Genomic DNA, 23,761 nt, shown 5'->3' on the forward strand with positions numbered 1-23,761 from the left:
AAAAAAAAAAAAAAAAAAGATATTCACAAGTCGCTCACAAACACATGAAATGATGTTCAATGTTATTTGAAAAATGCAAACCAAAGCTACAATAAGATACAATTGCATATACACTAGGATGGACTATGTTTTTTAATGGAAATAATAAGTGTTAATGATGTGGAGAAATCAGAATCCTTAACACACTGTTGGTGAGAATGTAAAAGGATGCAGCCTCTTTGGGAAACAATTTGGCAGTTCCTCAAAAAGTTAAACATAGGGTATGAACAAACAATTCTACTCTCAAGTATATGCCCAAAGAAGAAAGAGCATGTGACCACACAAAAAAACCTGTACATCAATGTTCATAGTAGCATTATTCATAAAAGCCAAAAAATGAAAAGCATCCATATGCCCATCAACTGATGAATGGATAAACAAATGTGGTATATCCATATAATGCAATATTATTCAGACATAAAAAGAAATGATGGTACCATGGCACACATCTGTAATCCAAGGTACTCAGGAGGCTGAGGTAGGAGGATTGCAAGTTCAAGCCCAACCTGGGCAATTTAGCAAGACCTTGTCTCAAAATAAAATTTCCAGAGGTACAGTGCTTGCCTAGCCTGTGTGAGGCCCTGAATTCAGTCCCCAGTACCACAAAAAGCAGAAGGAAAAGGAGGCGAAGGAGAAGAAATAATGATGTACGATATTTTGTACAACAGATGCATCTTGGAAACATTATGCATACTGAAAGGTGCCAGACACAAAAGTCTACATATTATATTAGTCCATTTACAGAAAATTTCCAGAATAGAATAATTCATAGAGACAGAAAATAAATTAGTGGTTGTCCAGGACTAGGGAAATGGGGAGTGATAATGGATATAGGCTTCTTCTGGGTCTGATAAAAAAAATTGGTCTGGAATTGGATAGTGGCAATGGTTGCACAATAATGTTGTGAATATACTAAAGCCCACTGGATTGTACATTTCTAAATCACGAGTTTTATGATATGTGGGCTGTATCTCAATTTTTTAAATGCAAAATTGATCACAGCAATGGTCAAATATTTGTGAACATACCAAATACTGTGAAATTTCACACTTTTAATGGATGAATTGTATGGTACATGAGTTATATACCAATAAAACTATTACCCTCTTCCCCCTGCCCGCCATAAAACTGTAGGACTAATGTTCAAGTCCAGGTCTTTCCACTTCCAAAATGAATACATTTAAACTTCATACCACTCTGTTGTTTGCAGGTTGACTAATCCCATAAGGGCTCTTTACCTCCCTCCTTTCTTCATACAAGTTCCTTTTCCTCTCCTGCCTGGCTGACTGATCACCAAAATTTCTAGACAAATGGTTCCTTCTTTCTATGCATGGTGTTGTCCAGATCAGTCTCTCCCTAAAAACTCTCAAGTGACTACAATCTAAAATCCACTCTCTCAGGGACAGGGCATATAACTTAGTGGTAGATCTCTTACCTAGCATGCATGAGTCCCTGGATTCCATTCCCAGCCCTACAAATTAAGAAATAAAAATTAACAAATAAAATCCAATCTCTTTAAACCAGAAATCTAAGTCTCTTAAGATCTGGCACCAACTTTGTTTTCCAGGACTCTGCTCCTCATGGCCAACATTCTAGCCAAACCCCTCCCTGCCCTTCCCTGAATCATGTCCTTTCCTCCTGTTTCATGTGCCTGGAATACCACTCCCCACTGCATAGCCAAATCCTGTCTCTCTGCTCTGATGCTACCTGACACCTTCTCCAAGTTAAAAGTTATACAAACAGGCATTAAAGTTATACGTACTTCCCCTGAGCTCTCATGGGTCTCTGTACACCTTTCCCTGTATCAAAGTATTTGGGTGTATAATCCTTAAGGATAGCACAATAAACAGCCCAAAGCAGGAAGCACAGAGTCTGCCACACAGTGGGGCTCAGGAAAGTCACACCATACCAACTGAAGTAAATTCAATCTCACTGCTCTTTTTTCCCTAATGGCAGTTTTCCTGCCAACTAGCAACACTACAAGCAGTTTGAACAAAGCACTTAGAATGTTAATGGATGAAAATGGGCTATAGCTACATTTATTTCAAAGAAATTAACCTCTGTGAGCTTTATTGCCTTGTTTACCTTGACTACACAGCTATTGGTTGTTGACTACACTTCTGGGTCCCAAGGGGTGGAAATGTTCCCATGGCAAGATGATGTCAGCCAGAGGTGATATGAAGAGGATAAGAAAACGTAGCAACTGAGTTACCAACAACTTCCTGTGTTGCTAACACTGTCACCTCACAGGGACCCCTCCTGTGTCTTCCTCAACTCCAACTGTGTCAGCCAAAGAATTGGGAAATCCAGGGGATGTGCCACAGCTGTGCTCTGATAAGTTCCCAGGCAGGAGGAGAGCCAACAATTCCCCCTCTGGGATTTTAGGGGAAGTGTCCTTAGATTTCCTAACTGCTATTGCCCCCTGGTGTCCTAACTAGGCCTACAATGTCAGCTCTAAAAATAAAAATACAAATGTAATACCCACCCCCCAACACACATACCAGGGGATTGAATTTAGAGCCTCGTGTATGACAGGCAAACACTATACCACTGACCTATGCCCCCAGCAGTCTTTCAAACTTTTATTTGGAGACAGGATCTTACTAAGTTGCTAAACCTGGTATCAAACTCGAAATGACTCCTGACTCAGCTTCACAAGGAGCTGGGATTACAAATTGTGCACCACCACACCAGGCTCCACAAATGTGATTTGTTGGAGAGGGGTGCTGAGGATGTAACTCAGACCCTCACACATGCACTTTACCTATTACACCCCCAGCCCTCCACAAATGTAATTTTTAATTTTATACTAACCACATTTAAAAGGATACAGAAGGCCCCAAGTTCTATCTATGGAACCCAAAAAATGGTACAATTAAGCAGATGAAGTTAACTATAATAATATTTTTATTTAAACCAACATACCCAAACTATTAGCATTTTATATGTAATCAATATATAAAATTATTCAGATATTCTACATTTTTCTTTTCTCCTTGCCAAATCTTCAAAATATGCTACATATGCGATACCTCAAGCACCTCAATTTAAACAAGCTATGTGTCAAGTGCCCAATAGCCCCACATGGCTAGTAGCTACTGTACTGGATAGGTCAAAGAGCTTAACCAGAGCTTCACTGCACCCTGAGCCAAATAGCATCTCTAGACCAGCTTTCTATCCTAGGCTACATGCTTATAGAGGAAGCTTCCTGATTGTCATCTCCACTTGTCTGTATAATAGGAATCGCTACAAGCTCTCCAAAACTGTATTCTCATTTTCCTCCCCCAAAACTATCTTCCACAACCCACTCCAACTCAACCAATGTGATTTGTTGGGAAGGAGTGGCCACCAGTTGCTGGAACTAAATCCAGAGTTATGCTTTTCCTACACTCCTGCCATACATCCACACCATGATCCAATTCTATGAACTTGGCCTTTAGACATATAGGTAGAACACCCGTATCTGAAATACTTGAGACAAGAAATGTTTTAGATTTCAGATTTTTGGAATTTTGGAATATTTGCATGTTCATATTGATATATCTTGGGGATGGAAGCCCGATCTAAAAATGAAATTCAATGTATATTTCTCATACATAGAAGTCTAAAGATAATGTTTTACAATATTTTTAGTGTTCCTACATTTTTTACCATGACCCATTATATGAAGTCAGGTAAAGAATTTTCCACTTCTGGCATCATGTCAGCATTCCAAAAGTTTCAGATTTTCAGATTAGGAATGCACAACCTGTATCTGTTCACTTGCCTCTAACTGCACTGCTATTGTGCCAGTCCAAGCCAACATCATCTTGCCTCAACTGTTGAATGATTCCTAATTGTTTCCATTCCTACCTTTCCACTTTTTAACTCCCCATCTACACAGAATGCAGAGAAGGGTCAGATCACTACTCTCCCACATCCCTCACCAGCTTCCTGATGCCTTCTAATAAGACCCAAACGTCTCACCTAGCTTTGCCACACCCTTTATTACCTGCTTCCTGAACTTCATTGTCCATCATCTCCTGCCAGCCATGTGCCTCATAACTAATAAACTCATTTTCTCTTCCTGCGCTTCTCCCTCTGTCTAGAACGTTCTTCCTCCAGACATTTGCATGGCTAGCTCCTTCTCATCATTCAGGTCTCTGAATAACCTTCCCTCAACACCTTCTTAGTCATTTTCTACCCAGGAACCTTGGTTTTATTTTCTTCATAGCATTCATTACTCCCTGAAATTGGTTGGTTGGTTATTTTCTGTCTCCTTTCACTGGAACATGAACTCCATGAAAAAAAAAAAGAATTTTTCTTATTTGTTTCTGTTTTTCTAGCAACTAGAACAATATCTTGCAGCCACATAATAACATGTAAATGAGTGAATGCTACTTCCTTCTGATCCCTGGCTCCTTCTCCTTTAAGTTTTAGGATAAGTGTCACCCATTCAGCCTTTCCAGATGCCATGCTTTATTCTCTAGCACAGCTTCCTCTTTGCTACATACCACAGTCTTGACTTTGGCCAATTCATTTCTTTTTTGGCTTCTCCCACTGCCCTTTATTACCACTTCTAGACTCTGCACTCCATAAATAGGGGCAATGACTGAGCAGCACAAAACATAGCATGTAGTAAATATCCAATAAATATTTGTTGAATGAATAACCAACTCCTGCTGATATCTCCCAGCCCTGCCTGGGGAAATGATTCCCTGGCAGGTATCCTGCCAGTCCCCTAGAAGAAGCTTTGCCCTAGTCTTCTCTGGCTTCCAGGAGCTTCAGCTGCCACCTCACAGACCACTGAGGTTTCCTGAACATGTATATCTGGCTTTGAAGAAAGGAAAGAGACTGAAGTAGAAAGAGAGAGGACTGTTGTCTTCCAGGCTATACTTATCCATTCTCCTACCTCTTGCACCCAAGGTCATCAGAGCCCTCCTCCTCACAAGGGTCTCAAGAACCCACCCAGGTTGGAGTGAGGGAGGGTTTCTGAACCCTGAGGTCCAACCACCCACTTTCTTCAGCACCCTTCAACCTCCACTAGTTTAGGCATACAATTTCAAAAAGCAAGAGTCTGTTCCCATCCCCACTCCGTGGCTGAACAGAGTTCCACAGCATCTTTATGGGGGGTTTCAGATAAAGGGTGTGCCACCTTTTCATCTCTAGGCCAATTTTCCTTTCATTCAAGTCTAAGGCCTCAGAGATTATGAAATACAAGCTCCTCATTTTCTAATGAGGAGAAGCCAGAAAGAAATAAGAACTTATGCAGGGCCACACAGTCAAATGCAGAAACCCAGGCTCCTGTGGGTGAAGGGAACAGGCCACAGTCTCCCCTGAAGCTCAGGGATTCAAGTCAATCCTACTTTTTTTTCTTCCATTCTCCTTCCCTCACCTTAGTAAAAACCATCCCGTTATTAACTCTACACCTGGGCTTTCAACTCCTTGATCTCATTTCCAACCCATAGTATAGGGCAACATAGGGGAGAAGGTAAAAGATTACAGACATTGTTTCCCCCACTTGAAAAAGGTACATGGAAATACCCAGATCAGTTGTACTTTGCATGAAGTTATACAGAGAAGCAGAAACTGAGAATCTTGTCTCCAGCTCAGATCCAGACCCCACTGTGCCTGAATGTCACAGGGAGGGTGTGGAGGGCAAGCATATCAGAACACAGGTGACAAGGACATGAATGACCAGCTGACCACCTAGCAAGAAACTCAATCACTAAAGGACTGATGGAGAAACTATGTGACCAACGGGTTGATGTACTGACTGGCTGACAGAATGGTTGTACTTACTGGCAGGATAGCTGACAAGATTGACTGACAGGCTGGCTAGATTTTCTCACAGGGCCAACTGGCAATATGACTAGATCAGCTGACAGAATGAGGGTCAGGCTTGGTTAGCAGATTGGTTGCTGCAGGCATTCCAGAGACTGCCAGCCGCTCAACCTCAGTCCCCTCCTCCCACTTCAAGCCAAGTCATCATGAGGCCCCTCCCACCGCCAAAAGGTTCCAGAACCAACAGGTGCAAAGTTGGGGAAGGGAACCATGGCTCGCTCCAGAGGCTAGCTGTTTCAGCCCCTCCGCAGCTTCAAGGTGTCACTCTGTGGCCAAGCCAGGAAGATAGGGGTTGGACAATAGGCAACGCTAAGCGTGGGCATAGTTGCGTATGGGCGGGGATAGTGGTGGGAAGTTGGCAGGAGCAAAGGGGAAGGGTGGAGCCCTCCAGTCGACGCTTCCGCTGGACATCGCCTGTATTCCCTCCCTCTTTTGCTTTCACCCTTCACCTCCTTCATCCTCCCCTATCCTCTTGGGATCATGAGTTGCCCTGCAGACCTGTCCGGTCACTTGATAGGGTGAAAGAAGTTTCTGACTTTCATCAGTAACCTCAGCCTGGGTATCCTGACCGCTCCAGGGACCTGATAGGTCAAAGGACCCTGGGACCCTTTGGGCGCCAGGTGGGTGGCAGAGTATTACAGGGGTGAAAAGCCCCTCACCCCCTCAGAAGTCCTTGAGGACTCTTCAAAAGCCAGGGGTCCTAAGTGAGCAGGTGGGGACGGGAGCCAGAGGAATGTTTTTTTTACTGTTTCTATAAATGAGTCTCAAATTACGCCTCACCCTCACTTGCTCCCTCCCGATGTACCGCTATTCCTCAGCAGCGCTCCTGCAAACTCACCGGCCTTCCTGATAGCCAGTCTGGAGCATGGTGGACAATACTTAGCCCGCTAGGTGGCATCAAAGGCCTGCAAAAGTGGGGCAGATTGGTGCATTGCCCTGTGAACCCAGAAAGGTCAAAAAGGATGTAGAACCCCTTCCCAAAGGAGAGAACTTAGGTCCAAAATGGCAGGGACATCCTCACAGGAAGTGACTTCCTGCCCCTGGAGAAAAGGAGGCAAGCCAGAGAAGGAAGAGGCCAAGAGGATATGATACCACATTTCAGAGCACAGGTATATTCATAGGGCCATCTAGATAGTGGGAGTCTCCTAGTATGTGAGGCTGAGTTTCTTTTCCTATAAAATTAGGGACAGGAAGGATACCTGCTTAGCCCAATGTCTGACATGCTGTGACCCAGTAGTCACATTAATAAATGTAAAACAACATTCCATAAGCCAAGACCATGCCTGGCTGGCATCTGAGTGTGATACCTCTTGACATTAATGTCAACTTGAGTAGGTACAAGCCCCAGTTATTCCATCAAATACCTCCAGTGAAGTTCTTTTGTAGATTTATTTTTTTTTCTGCTCACGCCCCTGAAAATCAAAGTCAAACGCTTTTTATTTTATTTTTTATTTATTTTATTTATTTTTTTTATTATTGGTTGTTCAAAACATTACAAAGCTCTTGACATATCATATTTCATACATTAGATTCAAGTTGGTTATGAACTCCCCATTTTACCCCAAATACAGATTGCAGAATCACATCGGTTAGATTTAAATAATGTCCATTATCAGCTGACTTTAAGTAAGGAGGTGTATCCTAAGTAATCTGGGTGGGCCTCATGTAATCAGTTGAAAAGCCTTAAAATCAGTGAGTTTCCCCTGTAGAAGGTAAATTTCTGCCTGTGCACAGCAGAAAATTTCTGCCTGTGCACAGTCTTAGCAAGAGTTCCAGACTGCACTTATTAATTTCAGACCTGTCTAGCCAGTCCCCAAATCACTCAAATCAACTTGCAACAAATCTCTTATTATGTATATCCTACTGGTGCCGTTTCTCTGGTTGAACCCTGAATAATACATTGAGGTATAGTGTGTGTGTGTCTGTGCGTGTGGGGGGGGCGGATATGCTGGGGGAGGGAGGGACTGGGCCCATAATCTTCATGTTATTCGTCCCCTTTTAAGCCCCAGGAAAAATTGTGCCTTTGGGGGGGTCCAGTAGTTGGAAGATATAACAAAACCATGATTGTTTATTGTCAGGGCTGGACATAGGGCTTTGAGGTAGATAGGGGCCCAGAGCCCCTTCTACCACCCCTATCCCCAGGCCTCAGCCTCACAAATGTAACCTGTTAGTTTCCAGGGCTTTCTTTATAGTCAGCTCATCCCAAGGGAGGCAAGGCTCATCCTCTTTCTCCAGTAATAGATATAGGATTGGGAATGAGGGCTATGAACCATGCTGTATCCCTGAGAACCAGCTGGTGAGGAGGAGGCTTCTCCCACAGCGACCAGCTTGCCTGCATGTCTCTGTACCATGCCTCCCCCACCTCCATCCCACAAGTCCATGTGTCATGCACAAACCTACACCTCTTGCCCTCCCATCTTACTTCTAATAGTCACTCACATTCATCAATTACATTTTATGTTGGAGCACAATGCCACACTCTTTACTCATTTCATTTAGTCTCACTACAACCTGTGGGATGGGAATTATTACTGTCATCATCCCATTTTACAGATGAGGAAGCTGAAGCATCAAACTATTCCTTTAGCCTTCCACCTCTTTTACCTGCCCCTGGTAGAAACTTCCAGGTGGTCTGAGGACATCTGTGGCAGAGAAAAAGCAGCTCTGGTGTGAAGCTCTGTTAAGCTGAAGGGTTTCGTTGCTTCTCAAGCCCTCTGTTTGCTCCTCACCTCATACAGTGACAGTGAAGAATGAGAAGATGGCTGGTCTAAGAGTGCTTGGGGCTTTTTAGGTACCTGGCTTCCCTTCCTTCCTTTTCCCAGAAAACTGGGGTGGCTGATGAAAAGTCATCTTGTGAGAAAACAGTAGGCTCGAGTCAGCCTGAGTTTGAGACCTGCTGCTACTGCCTGAAAGTATGGAACCTTCAGCAAATTCTAGAATTTATCTAGGCATTGGTTTACTCACATGCAAGATAGGCAAATGAGGGCTTATGGACACAGTGAATCAGCATGTATTTGCATGCATTCATCTCTTCACCTTGATTAGGGGGTTGATGACAGTGAAGACCTTAAGCTACAAATACAAGAGATTACCATTGTTACTGCTGAATGATCATGCCTCACCATCTACACCCTCCCCCCAAACAAACAAAAAACTTGCTCTTCCCAAAGTACAGCATTTGGGGGCGGGGAAGGGTACTCCTTTCTAAGCCTGACCCTGAAGATGTAAGCCTCTGTAAATATTCCTAAGGCAACTCTCTTGCTTTGGATTAGTCCCAGGCCTGGCCCACCACCCTCATCTATCTGAATCAGTATCTCTCCTCTACCCAAAGTCACTCAATATCAGGAGCCTGAATATCAGCCTGAATATCCTTGCCCTCACCCTTATTCATTCCTTCAGCAAATCCTGTCAGCTCCCAAATATACCTATGTCACTCCATCTCACAGTCAAATCACCACCCCAAATCCCTCCTAAACAAACTGCTCTCCCAAACTGCTCCACACAACAGACCTCCAGGGTGAGATTTTTTTTTTAACACAATGCAAACAAGATCCTGTCGCCTGCTGCTCAAAATCCTCCCACAGGGCTTTCCAGTGCTAGGAAAATGAAGGCCAAAGTTCAAACCTCCAAGGTCTTATGAGGCTTGGTTCCTGCTGCCCTGCCCTCTCAACCTTCAGCTCTCTCCTGGTTTTTGCTTGGCCTCCCCATCTACCTTTCCATTCTGGATATTCTACATGATTTCTCTATACATGCTGTTTCTTCTGCCAGTCTTCTCCCCAACTCATCCCCATCCTACTGCCTTCCGCAGAGCTTTTGGACCCTCCTGCCCAAGCTGCTTCTAGTATAGTAGCTTGTTAGATGTTCCTGGAGTTTGACACTTTCCCTTTTGAACATTATGCTCAGTCTACACCATAGCATGCATTCGGGTGACTATGGGATTACCCTCACCCTAAAACATATACAACATACACAATTGTGTGCTTCACTAGAAGCTGGGTTTTGTTCACTATGGTATCCCCAATATCCCTACACAGGAAATACTGAATCACCACTTGTGGGATGAGTCATGGATAAGGGAGAGAAGCTAGGCATCTGCCTGATTATGGGCAGGGGGCCACAAATCCTGATTTGCTTGGGGAGACCCAGTGTTCTTTTGTTATCCATGAAAAATAATAATGGTGCCCTTGTTCACTCTAAAGTATTCCAATATGGTGACAAGTTACAGAATCAGCCCAGTTATTAGAAAGGGAAGGGTTCTGCTTTTTTTTGAGCCCCACAGTGATTCCACTTTTCCCCCAAAAGACCAGAGCTTCTTGCTCCTGAGATATTTTCTTCTTTTAATATTCTTCCTGTATTGCTCCCAACCCTAAGAAATACATAAGAATTCTGTTTGCCCATTTCACTTCAGAAGTGTCTTCCTGGAGTGTTGCCATGGTGATTGGATGATGTCACTGCCTTGGAAATGGTTGCCTAGGAAATGACTGATGTCACTTCTAGAAGATGATTTCCATGGTAACCATCTGGGTAGAATGTGGAGTAGCTAGGAAAGTGAAGAGTATGGAGGGCAGATGCAGAAGGAACAAATGTGAAGAGTGGAAGGAAAAGGGGAAGAGAAAAGTACAGGGGGAAAAGACCAAGAATAGGATTCAGACTACCCCCAGAGCAGTTGAAAATAATACAGAATCTCAGAAATGAAAGTTCCCAGAGACCACCAAAAGCAACAATCTCTTTTTTACAGATACATCCAAGAGGCGAGGACTTGCTCTAGATCACACTACTAATTTGCAAGTGTAAAGAGAAAAGACTTCAGTTGTTTTGTAGGGCTCATCAGCAGATTGGGTGGGGAAATGAAGGATTCTTGTTGTTCTTTTAAAAAAATTCTGACCTCAAATTAGTCAAATTATGAATAATTGATTGAATAAGAAATTCTTATTGTTCATTGTGTGTTAGGCCTGGAGAGGAACTTAAGTGACAATTTTACTCTTTGCTTTTTATTTTTTTTATTCCCCACTAGAGTGTTAACCCTAGGAGAACAAGACTCCTGTCTGTGTCAATTCACCAAATATCTCCAGCCCCCCATCCAATATGTACCATGTAGTAGCAGCTCAATGGGATTATTGAATAAACAAAGAAGTGATAAATGCCATTGTGTGGTACAGACCCATAGAACCAGTTCAGGGTCACACAGAAACTGACAGGTGGGATTTCATAGATTGAATTTGGATAGAGCAAGAGAAGAAACCCCTTCCAGAGGGAGAGTAAGAACTTGAGCAAAACACAAGAGCAGTTTGAACAAGTTGGATGCAGCTGGAGAGAGATTTCAACTAGTGGTACTTCAGTCCATATCAAGCTACAACTGTTATTGTATTACTACAAGTAATGCACTTTCTGAAGTGAAGGAGCTCCAAGTCTTAGGAGAAAGAAAGGCATTAAGGTCCCCATTACAGGGTATGCCTGGGAGTAGGAGTAGTACAATAAAAAAGACCCATCCAGCTGGAGCCAATGTAAAGGAGAAAGTAATCTCTCCCCTTTGAACTACTATGTGACTTGGTCAGGCTTTGCATTATTCTTCTAAATTGCTATCCAGATCTGCAAGCGACACGGTATCAAAAACAACAAGAATCCTAAGCCAGGCATGGTGGTGGTACATTCCTATAATCCCAGCTACTCAGGAGGCTCAGGATTACAAGCCTCAGCAATTTAGTGAGACCCTGCCTCAATTTTTTTTTTTTTTAAAGGTGGGCAATTTGGTCACCAGGCACAGTGGCACACGCCTGTAATCCCAGCAGCTCAGGAGACTGAGACAGGAGGTTCATGAATTCAAAGCCAGCCTCGGCAATAGTGAGGCCATAAGCAACTCAGTGAGACTCTGTCTCTAAATAAAATACAAAATAGGGCTGGGGATGTGGCTCAGTGGTTGAGTGCCCCTGAATTCAATCCCTGGCACTGCCCCCCCCACCAAAAAAGTGGGGATGTTGGAGATGTAGTTCAGAGGTAGAGCCCCTGGATTCAATCTTCAGTTCCATTAATAAAATAATAATAATAAAGGACTTTTAAGTCCTGCACAAAAATATATTCTTCCATTTCCTGTTTGACCTCAGGAAAGTCACTTTTTCTGAGCCTTGTAATTGGAGCTACAACCCAGATCACAAGAGTATTAGTTTGTAATTTAAACATATATTTAAAGCCTCACTCAGCAAGGTGATCAGCCCACAGAGGACAGAAAATGTTATTTACTCTTCCCTTTCTGATATAGTTTCTGTACTCCAGAATGACAACGAGTTGTGCTTTAGGAAATGACTTTGACAATAGATTCCTTCAACCTTTAGCTCATCCAACCTTGCTAGGTGCCATAAGGCTTATATTCCAGTGGAGGTGATAACATGCTGAAAAACTCAGAATAACAACAAAGACTGACCCCAAGTCACCTAGCAGTTCAAAGGAAAGAGGAAGCTTCCAGCCAGATCAGAGGATTGTAAATGAAAGTATTTCATTAGGTCTTGAAGGAAGAATTCCTAGGACTAATTTTTTCCAGATGGGGATCAAAATAACTATGGCATAGTTGAAATAGTCTTGAAGTAGGACATCCCATCTTTTTTTTTTTTTTTTAATTGCTCAGGCTGGCCTTGAACTCCTGAGCTCAAGTAATTCTCCTGTTTTACAGTTATATATCAGCGTACCTAGCATAATAGCCCATTTTGAGCTCAGCTTTACCTTTTAATAGCCATGTACCATAAGCCGCATCTGGTATGTGGTTTCCTGTTAAAAAAATATTAACATTCCTATCTCCTAGGGTCATTGTACAGATTCAGAGACCATAAAAATAAGTACTCAGAACATAGTTTGCAATGGTGGTTTTCATCAGCTAACCTAACTATGGGGCTATATAACAGGAAATGATTTAAGTCCCACTATTGGGCTATATTACAGAAGATAATTTAAGTCCCACTATAGTATTGATGCTTGAAATCCTAAGTGTTGGAGCTTGCCTGATAGTTGGGATTCCTAACTGAGGAATCAGTTCAAACTCTATAAGACATAAATACTCTAAGGGTGGATTGCAAGTAATGCATGGAGGACCTAACAAGTCGAACACAGACTACTTTATCGTAGTGCCAAAAGGACTTGGGAGGGGCTAGGGTTGTAGCTCAATGGTAGAGCACTCGTCTCACATTGTGAGGCACTGGGTTTAATCCTCAGCACCACATAAAAATAAAATAAAGGCATTGTATCCATCTACAACTAATTTTTTTTTTTTAAAGGACTTGGGCCTCCCCATCTCAAGTAATTTGACTAAGTGATTTATTTGACAAAAGTTCCATAACTAAGAATGCTATTCATTCCCCAAACTCAAGGAAATGGATATTTGAGCAAGGCTTGAGGAGCTACTGGAAACATGAAGTCATCAATTTAAACAATTTAAAGTACAACTTTGTTTCTAAGTGAAAATATTAAAAGGCTAATAAGTAAGCTGCCACATAGCTTAAGTGATGAATGCCTGTCTAACATGCCCAAGGCCCTGGGTTCCCCATATAGCACCAGAAAAACAAACAAAAAAACAAAGCATTGAAATCATCCCCAGAATGAACATCACATCCTTTTTTTTCCTAGTCTCAACCCAAAGGGCATAGCACAGTAAAAAGCATGCAAGGATTTAGGGTATCTGAATGCTATTCTAGGTTGTCCCTAATTTTGCTGTGACCTAGAAAAACTATTTTATTTCTTTAGACATTAGTTTACCCTGACCTCTTTATCATGCAGTAGAAAAGCCTTCCAGATTTAGGCCAAATGCAATTTATATTGCTCCCTCCTAAATTCTCTCAAGAACTCCATTTGTCACTGATGGGGCTACACTTTAATTATGCATAGTCCTACTTCTCTATACCCAATTTTCAGACCAAAGAAAGTGTCTGCATTACAGAGTAGTTGGAGTTGAAACATAATCCAAACCCTAGCCTTGACTCAGAAGTAGCATGGCTTGCCAAGGCTACCCAAAGCCTTGAGGTCACGGCTGTACAGGGATTCTTAGGCTCATTTACAAACATCAATTATTGGTTAGAGTGGATCACAGAGGCTAATAGCTGGGTTCACAGAAGACTATTTAAAAAACTCACAACCCTTAAATGTGTGCTACAAAATATGTAATGGAATCAATTAGATGGCAGGAAAGCTTGGATACTGTACTGCTGATACTTCAATACTTTGAGAGCCTCAAAATGAAGACTGGTTAAAGAGCTCCTTGGGAGAGGGAAAAAAAATCAAGACCACACACAGAGATAATATCCTCAAAGCAGCATTTATTTACCCTTTGAATTTCAAAACATTTATTTTATAAGTCTGGCATTTCATAATCACCTGTCTTGATTGACATGGGCTGACACACATGGTGCTGTCAAGATACACAAGGACAACTGCCAAAGAGTTACAAAAAATAAATCCATGATTCTTTAACAATTGCAACCCAAAAAAAAGAAAGAAGAAGTTACACATATCAAAACTTTAGATGCATTGCGTTTAAAAGGTTTGTGTACATCATAATTTAAAGAGGCAAAACAAGGTGCTACTGAAACCTCACATCAAAGTTTATTATAAAGCTGATGGAAAGGAGCAAGTTGTCTCTCTGTATCAGCTTTCCTTAACAGTTTTCCATTAGCTGAAGAAAGAGGTGAAAGGGCTGAATTCATTTTTGCATGCACAAGATGTACTGCTTAACAAAACACTATCAGCTTGTTTTAAATATCAACCATAGCCTGTGTTGGCTAATTCTCCTCTCTAAACTCCCCAATCACTTTTGCCTAGATTTGCCATAGATTAATAGGCATAGTTAAATGCCTCATTCAGAACACACTTCTTTGCACAATTCAAAAAGGGAGCTCCTGTAGGCTCAAAGCAACCATCAGTCCAGCAATGCCCATGATGATTTATCTGAAACTGCTTCCCAAGAGACAGGAGAGCAGATCTGAGTAGCTGTGCTGCCAATACAGATAGGTTTAGCACTAGATATTTAGTGACTGTGGCAAGGAAGAATTGGTGATGATGGGAATGGTGGGTGAAGGAAGGGCCAGGGATCTGAAGGATCTTCAGTTGCCTTCTCCTGCTTCTTCATCCTGCTGGTCGCTCGTCCAGAGGGTAAGGTTGTCTCGAAGCAACTGCATGATGAGTGTGGAGTCCTTATAGGAATCCTCATTTAATGTGTCCAGCTCAGCTATGGCATCATCGAAGGCTTGTTTAGCTAAGAGGCAGGCCTGCTCAGGTGCATTTTGGATCTCGTAGTAGAACACAGAGAAGTTGAGGGCCAGGCCCAGCCGAATGGGATGTGTTGGCTGCATGTGCTCTTTGCTGATTTCAAAGGCCTCCTTGTAGGCTGCCTCGGAAGCTTCTACCACACTGTTTTTCTTCTCTCCAGAAGCCACTTCTGCTAAATAGCGGTAGTAATCACCTTTCATTTTCAGGTAAAACACCTTGCTCTCATACTGGAAATCATTGCAGTTCTTGATGAGGAACTTGTCAAGCAGAGCCAAGACATCATTGCACACTGTCTCCAGCTCCTTCTCAATCTTCTCCCGGTAAGCTTTAACTTTCTCCAATTTCTTTTCATTTCCATCAGACATGGTTTTCTGCTCAATGCTGCTAATGACCCTCCAAGAAGAACGCCGGGCACCAACCACATTCTTATAGGCCACTGAGAGGAGATTTCGATCTTCATTGGAGAGAGGTTCATTCAGCTCTGTCACCTGTAAAACCCCAAAGAGACAAACATTTGAGAGCTAAACCCAAAAATCTTGGAAAATTCTTTCTCCAACATAATTAACAATCCTTCTCAAGAAAGGACTTATGGACAAGCCAACTTTGGGGAAAAAAACATTCATGGGCAAAATCAATATACATCCCATCCAATGGAAGACTATAGTACAAAGTTAAATACTTGGAAACTCAAAATAGGAATAGGGAAGTCGTATCAAGTCTTGAATGTAAGATGTTGCTTTCATCTTGGAAGGAATGGTGACAAGGATGATTATGGAAAGGGATAATCATGAGGAAGAAAACACTGAGACTTTATCCTGTTTGATTATTTTATCCTGTTTGATTATTTTCCTACAGATTCTCCCAGCCCTCCCTCAAGCCAAAATAAATGATGCATTAGTGACAGTGAATGTCCCCATCTCTGCTCAAAGGAAACAAAGCTACATAGCTGCCCTATTTACTAATCCAAAATCCATGCTCCCTTCAAATTCAGTTGAAGACCAGTGATACTCCCCACCCCAGTTTTCTCCTCTAGTAAGCCTTTAAACATTCACTTTTGCATTTGTTAGTAGAAATACAAAGAGACTTTGTAAATATTTCTAAGTGTTTTAAGGAAGCAACCCTTCTAAATCTAAATCAAAATTCCATCTCATTTTGACAAACACAGAATGCTTGAGTCCTATAGGCAAGAGTCAATAAAATAAAATATAAAGAACAGAATTTGAAGAGCTCCTTGGATTCTGCAGTAACAAAATCCAGGTAAGGCCACTACACATTAAAATGCAAATAATATCCAAGAGTCGCAATATATTTCATCCTGTGACTAATGAAGCTGTTTCTCTTAGACTGCTCTAAAGATTCACCAAGGTAACTTCCCAGAGTATATCATCAAGATAGAGTGCATATCTGAAATACATATATTATACAATGTAATTATCAATTACTGAAACCTAAGACATCTGGGCTAATCTAGCTAGTCGCATGTGACCTCAAACACAATCTTTCTAGGCATCGAAAGTAAAATGAGGATTAGAACAAATGATCTCCAAGGCCCATTTCAGCTTCACCATTTTTCCTAATAAGCACCAATAAAAGGTGTGGTAAGGCAAGAGGTTGACGATATTAATATAAGTGAAGTTTAGATATAATCTATAAGTTTTAGAAATTCATGCAAAAAATATCCCTTTTCCATTGTGGATAAATTGCTAAAAAATAAGTATTGGGTAATATTTATGATACCTTCACAAGAAAATAATTTACTAGAAGCATCAGTGTTTATGTAACAATCATCTGGTTGCCAGCCAGTCTCAATGAATCACTATCTGCATCAGCTGAGCGTGACTAACATAACTAAGTAAGCACTGTTCTTAGAACCCAAGCCAGATCTAACTAGGAATTAACTGGGTATGTTTAAATATATTATTTTTTAATACTGCCAGGTCAAAACTCAGCTAGTAAAAAGAAAATTTATCACTTGATCAGTTACTAAAAAAAAACCCTGAAATTTCCACAGATTGGAAATGAGACCCAAAACAGATTTGCAACTAAGCTTGACCGACAATACATACTTAAATAACCTCCACTGATGTTAGTTAGCACTAGTTGCCAACACTTCAAATACCAAAATATAGCAGCCAGAACAAAAGTTCAGTCCTAGGGGCTGGAGATATAATATAGTTCAGTGGTAGAGCATTTACCTAGCATGTTGAGGGTCCTAGCATCATCCCTGCTCCCTCCCCACAAAAAAGCTCAAGGAGAAGCAGATACCTTACATACTAAATCAGCTGAATGATCATCTGCAGAACCTATGGAAATGAGATTTTGCACCTCTGCAATCACAGAGATATTTTCGAATTAGGAATACAAAGCAAAGACAAAACAAAGAATTTTAGGTAGAAGAGATTTAAGAACAGGGCTTTCAATCTTCTTTCCCCTCCAATACCAGTGTAATACTCATTTCCATCACTTAATCAGCTGCCCTCAGAGCAGCCTCCTTGGCCACTAAGTCTTCATGTGGTTCCCAGTCACCTAAGAGGTTGTCCCACTTCTGCTTGGAATCTCTGCTTTCTTTACAACTCCCCAATTTATTTTGTCCTATTTACATCCTTACTGAAAACTTTAAATTGACTAAGCCTTCCCATTTTATAAAGATCCTCCTTTCTATTTAAGAACTACCAGCCATTTTCCTGATGTCTTTACCACAGCCTTTGGCTATACCAACTCTCAACCCTGGGGGAACTTTTACCCAGCTTCTCTGTGCTGCGACTACACAGCATTACTGAAAGTCATAAATAACCCAGCCTGCTGCTAATTCATTTATCTTCCCATGACACCATTCGCTTACTCAAACATCCCCAGGGGCCTCCTCCAGCAACTCATAAGGCAAAAAACTATGTGTTTTTGAGTAAAAATAGATCCATGCCAAAAATAGAACAGTGACTATTTAGGAAAATTTTAAGCTATTAATCTGGGAAACATTCAACATCAAAAGTAATACTTACCAAACAAAAATGCCACCCAGACTGCCAGGCCATACTTCCAGTTAGGGGTAATTTTACTTGTTCTGAACACCTCTCCCATCCTTCACAGCTACACCTACCTACACACACACATTATTGTGCCATCATTTATAGTTACCTTGCCCACATGCTATTGTCCAGCTCCATTTTGATGTTGAGTTTATAACAGAAGAAAACAATTCTCCTGAGCAATTATGTTAACAAAATCATATAATGAAACCTTTAAGCTTCTTTGACAGAACACTATGTATTTAAAAAAAAAAAAAAAGCAAGCCAGAAAGATGGCTTTTTTTTTGGGGGGGGGGGCTCTTTTCCAAGTTAATTCCCAGGAAGTGAGGCTCCCACTTGGACCCAAAGTAGCAGACTACTCCCTACAGGCCACTGTACAAAACCATCACCAGCCAAGGCCAGGCTGAGCCCAGTATTCTCACTAGAGTAAGGCTGCAAGTTCTGTCAGGCTACAAGATAGGCTAAATTTCAAGCTCAGATAATCAACTTCCACTCTAAGCTAATGTTATAAAATATTTACCCTCATTATCACTGAGACGGTCTCTGACTTGCTTTTGACATCATCAAACATTTTCACAGGGATCTACAGGGGTTAAATGCAACCCCTTTTGAAATGCATTACTGAATGCTACCACCCCTGGAGGCACCAGGATAGGCAGCTTCAGAAGTTGTGCCAGGTTCTGACTGCAGGAAGTGTCAACACCAAGGAAATGCCACTGTAGCAAGGAGTAGAAGAAGCACCAAAATGCTGGAGTGGAAGACCACTAGGGAGAATTTTACCTGCAATCAAGAAAATGTTATTTAGGGACCTTATAGGCTTACAAAATACTATTTAAAAAAAAAAAAAAAAAAAAGATGGAGAAACAACTAGACAACTAGTGCCAAGTATATGAAACAATTTCTTGAAGTACAAGCTAATACAGTCCTATACTCATTTCATAGCAGGAACTCAAATCCAACTAACATTTGACTTACTAAACTAAAAAAATACTCCTGACCTTCAGAAGAATAAGCCAAATCTAGATCTGAGTTTTCCCTCTTATGCTTCTCTGGTATAGCTAAGACCCTTATATGACAGATTGTCTATAATTAAATTGGGTTAAAATTACCTATATTGAATAAATAAAATTGTTTCAAAAGCCCACTTGTATAAAGTAACTGGAATGTGTTTGTGAATGATGAAAAACGTTAATATACCTGAATATATACAGGAAACATTATCCCTTAGCCTCCTGTGGTAGTATCATACAGTGGTTACCATCAGAGCTATGAATTCCAAGTTCAAATCATGGTTTGACAACTTAAGTTTGTGAGAAAATCAAACTGAGTGTTATTTGCACAATGGAGTCAATATCTATCCATAATTGTTCAAAAAATTAAATCAGAATTTGCACATGAAATAACAGCTACCTAATAAACAAAATGATAAATTCCATAAACTTGCTAAATGTAATACAGAAAACATTGGGTATACTTCCACCCAAAACTATGTAACATTACAGAGGCTATCACTAATATAAAATCCCAAAGATAAGGAAAACACATTTTTTGTTTCTTCAAGGAAATGAGTAGTGGAGGTCTTGGCTATTTGGAAGTTCTTCTGAGGATAATTCAGGAACCCAAACCCAGATGGTCATGATTTCCACTTCAGGAAAACAAAGCCCAGAATTAAAAGTACCTTTTAATTCTGACTATTACAAAAAATCATCCAAGGCTTTCTTCCTTTTTCAGCTCTATACATGATAAGAGATAATTACATTTCAAGTGACCAGATGATAGGAAACAGAGCTCCCCTGGTTTTTATATATTTTAACAATAATGGATTTAAGCTTTCATACCACAATTTTGGTATACCTCAAAATTACCCTTAATATCTGCAACATGGATTATGTCTTACCCAGGGCCACTCAGTGGTGCTCTCCTTTTACACACCACCTGCTTATTTCCCTACTTCCCACAATCTCACAGCTGTTGGAATAAGAGCCTTTTGCCACTGGTTGGGCCAAGTGCTTCTCCCTGTCAGACTCTTGTTTCCCTAGCTTCGGATATGTTTCCTGCACTAAAGATTTCTGTAGATATTCTTCAAATCCTTTGAACACATTTCTTCCTGTCCTCAATCAACACTATGATCACGTCAGTATTAAAACATGCCACATCATTTTTACATTTTATAACTTCATACTTACTAATTACGTTTCAAAAGAAAAATAGATGAATTAGAGCATTAAGAGGTATGACTGGATTGTGGCCACCAATGCATATTCCCTAGAAATCTATCTGGTTACTTTCCTTCTTTTCTTAAATCACTTATTCTTAAATGTTAACATTTTAATCCCATTTATATTTCATAGTTCTCATAACACACAGTATTTCAGATATTTTACATAAGTTATAAATTGTGTAAAATCAGTCAATGCCTGATCTAGGAAGGATTTGGTTTCTAAAATCTTTCACAATGTTTCTTCCCACTATTACACTGTATAGGTATGAGATAAGGCAAGCTTGGAGATACTCCTTTATTAACTTCTCTTTAACATTTCTTGCCTCTTCAAATTATGGGGTAAGGCAGGGAATTTTAGTTCTCAAATGATTTGAGGCAGCATCATAGCTTCCAATATGTGTGATTTTTCTTTTTTTAAAAAATATTTTTTTAGATGTTGATAGACCTTTATTTTATTCATTTATTTATATGTGGTGCTGCAAATCGAACCCAGGGCCTCACACATGCTAGGCAAGTGCTCTTACCAATGAGCCACAACTCCCAGCCCTGATTTTTCTTTTTTTAATGCATTATTTTCATAGTTTTTTGTAAATTTATTTTATTTATTTCTTATTTTTTTAAATACTTATTTATTTATTTTAGTTGTAGTTGGACACAATACCTTTATTTATTTTTATGTGGTGCTGAGGATCAAACCCAGGGCCTAGCAAGAGCTAGGCAAGCGCTCTACCGCTGAGCCACAACCCAGCACTTATTATTATTTTTTTATTGTGGTGCTGAGAATCAAACCCAGTGCTTCACATGCTAGGCAAGCACTCTACCACTGAGCCAAAACCCCAGCCCTGCATTTTTCTCAAAGCTTACCAACACTGTCCTCCAGGTGATGCTGGTAGAATAGAGAACACCAATCATTACAGGTAGGCAATATTAAGTGACCATTTAAATTACAAAGGCAGCATGAACAAGTTAGAAGATTCATGGTAGAAAGTAATTTGTTAATAACACCAATATTCTTAGTTTGATGCTTCAGATGTCCTGAAACCAAGAGATAGAAGTTTCAAGGTCAGAGTAGTGCCTAGATCCATCCTCCCTACTTTACTTACCTGCTTCTTCCACTGCCCTAAAAAAAGCCCACATAAATCCAGAAGGATCTAGCATTCACTCTTCCCAAAAGCTTTAGTTAAGATTTGTATTAACAACATAAGGACTTAGTGCTCTAATAACATTAAGAATTTAATCTACAAATGCCAATTTAACAGGCAAAATGTAAGAAACCATTCTCCACTGATCAATTTAGATGGCAAAACAATATTTAACATAAGAAACAGGCATATTGACCAAAAAAAAAAAAATCTTATTTTAAAGGAGTTACCTTGAAGGAATGGTTTATTATAAATCTGATGACAGCTTGGACTGAATTTTCAAAACTGCATGGCTTTTCTAACTTATCAATTATTTCAGATATGAATTATTAATTCCCAATACACTGAAGGGTTCATTAGTTTGCAAAATGCTACCTTAATGCCTCAGAGAACATATGTGGACAAAAATAGCAAGTTATGGAGAAGTATTTTTCAAGTCTGATTATGAAGACCAGAAAGGCAGTCCCCCCCCCGCCCCCGCCCTTGGCTCAAATTAAATTTTGTTCTGGTAATATCCCTCCATTTTTTCCTTATTTCTCATCTCAAGTTGCCTCAAGTTTCTGATAGCTCCACAAAGTACTTTCTAGCCATTTTTTCTTAACCTTAATTCAACTTCAAATTCTATCCTTCTTTCTAAAACATCATTCCCAAAGGGCTCCTCCTAAACCTGCAGCCTTCAAATCCCATTCCCAGGCTATGCATGGACCTCCCCAATATGTTGAGAAGCTTCAGTTTACACATTCCAATTATAAGTTCTCAGTTACTGGGGAAAAGAGGCACACATAGTGTGACTTGCTGAGGTGGAAAGAGGTAGATTTTTCCCAAAGAGAACTGTTTTAGGACCCCTTCCAGGGAAATGCATGCATACACTCAGTCATTTAAGATTTACAAATTCATATTTTTATTTTTTCCTCAACCAGGTCCTTAAGAATTTAAAGTTCAAGCCCTTAACTTAGACTATCCCCTACTTCAGAGAAAAAAAATTCCCATCTATCCACAAAGGCACACCAGTGTTGAAATGAGGATCCCAATTTGTTAACAAATGGGCCTTGGTGTGTTGCTGGCTTCCAAACACACCTTGGTTAGATGTATAACAAGGACACCCTATGTAAGATAACCCAACTATTACCTGGATAATCCTAAATATTGGTCTCAACTATATTTCATCTGATATTATTTTCAAAAGCCTTAAAATGAGATTTTCAAATTAGTCTAACATTTGGGGATGTCTCTGAGTTATAGTTTTTTTTTTTAGAAATCACTTCAAAAAGCTAGCCAAAAGACAATGAGCTATAATCCAGTGCAGTCACTATCAAACTTAAAAGCCACCTAAAAATTGCCCAAAAGCTGGCCAAAATGCAGATGTCTCCCAGAATTTTTGAATTTTGCGGTTTAAGGTGGAGACCTGGGAGGCTAAATATTGGACCATATAGCAAGTTGGTGGCCACCGGTTGTAATTCTACCACTGAGTGACCTTGACACAGAAGTAATGTTCACTTAGAGAAAAGCTAAGATAATATGAACAGAGACAAGACCAATGAGATGGTAACCAGAACTCAAAGTCTCAGAAACGCAGGTGGTGTCTAATCCACGGTATGTGCTAGGGCGTGGCTGGTCACGACTCCTTCACAGGAAATCCAGCTGCAGAATCTACAAGGGTCTTGGGAATGCAAAGACACAAGCTTTCATCTCACCCAGAAGTAGTCACGTTTCAGTTTAATCTCCAGGCAGATGGTGCAACAGTGAACCTGGGGCTATAATGAGGCTACACACCCTCCGTCCCACAGCCCTCACCCACGCCTAGACTGCAGGAGCAGGGTCTTCAAACACAAAGCCAGACCCCAAGCATGAGAAGGCAGGGGAAGAGCAATTCGAGCAAGCTAAACAAACTCATCGGAATTACACAGGTTTCAAGTCCTGGCAGAGAAAAATCAGGAGAGACAGCGCGCCACTCACTAGGTGATTCTTTATTACAAGTTGGTGAATGGTGGAAGGATAGAGTGTAAGGCTAGCGAGCCCCCAAGTCCCACAGAACAGTCTAGAAGCAGAATATGGCTCCCGCGTGTTTCCTCGGATAACCCTTCCCCCGCAACTGTTAGCATGCAACGCCCCCCCCACCCCCGGCCGCTCATTCTGGAGGGGCTGCAAGGGCGACCCTGAACGGCTGCCCCCGCCCCCCGAGACCCCACCCCGGCCAAGTCCTCAGGAAATGGCGGGGAGCAAGGCGGGCGCGGGAAGCGCGAGCTGTGGGTGGCCGCGCCCAG

At 41.0% G+C, this 23,761-nt stretch overlaps 1 protein-coding gene across 2 annotated transcripts in view; it reads right to left on the bottom strand.

Moving 5' to 3' along the window:
* Positions 1–14,139: 14,139 nt before the first annotated feature.
* Positions 14,140–23,761, bottom strand: part of Ywhah (tyrosine 3-monooxygenase/tryptophan 5-monooxygenase activation protein eta) — a 10,486-nt gene continuing 864 nt past the window's right edge. Inside the window, exons 1-2 of one of the 2 annotated variants that reach the window (XM_048798298.1) lie at positions 18,655–18,720; positions 14,140–15,596 (exon numbers count right to left, since the gene is read on the bottom strand). In XM_048798298.1, the coding sequence (XP_048654255.1) occupies positions 14,943–15,596; positions 18,655–18,705 (705 nt within the window). In that variant the 5' untranslated portion in view covers positions 18,706–18,720 and the 3' untranslated portion in view covers positions 14,140–14,942. Of the gene's footprint in view, positions 15,597–18,654; positions 18,721–23,761 lie in introns of those variants that run through there. The other variant, XM_015504940.2, reaches the window with a different exon arrangement.

This window comes from Marmota marmota, unplaced genomic scaffold (assembly GCF_001458135.2).
Source record: "Marmota marmota marmota unplaced genomic scaffold, marMar, whole genome shotgun sequence".
Lineage (NCBI taxonomy): Eukaryota > Metazoa > Chordata > Mammalia > Rodentia > Sciuridae > Marmota > Marmota marmota.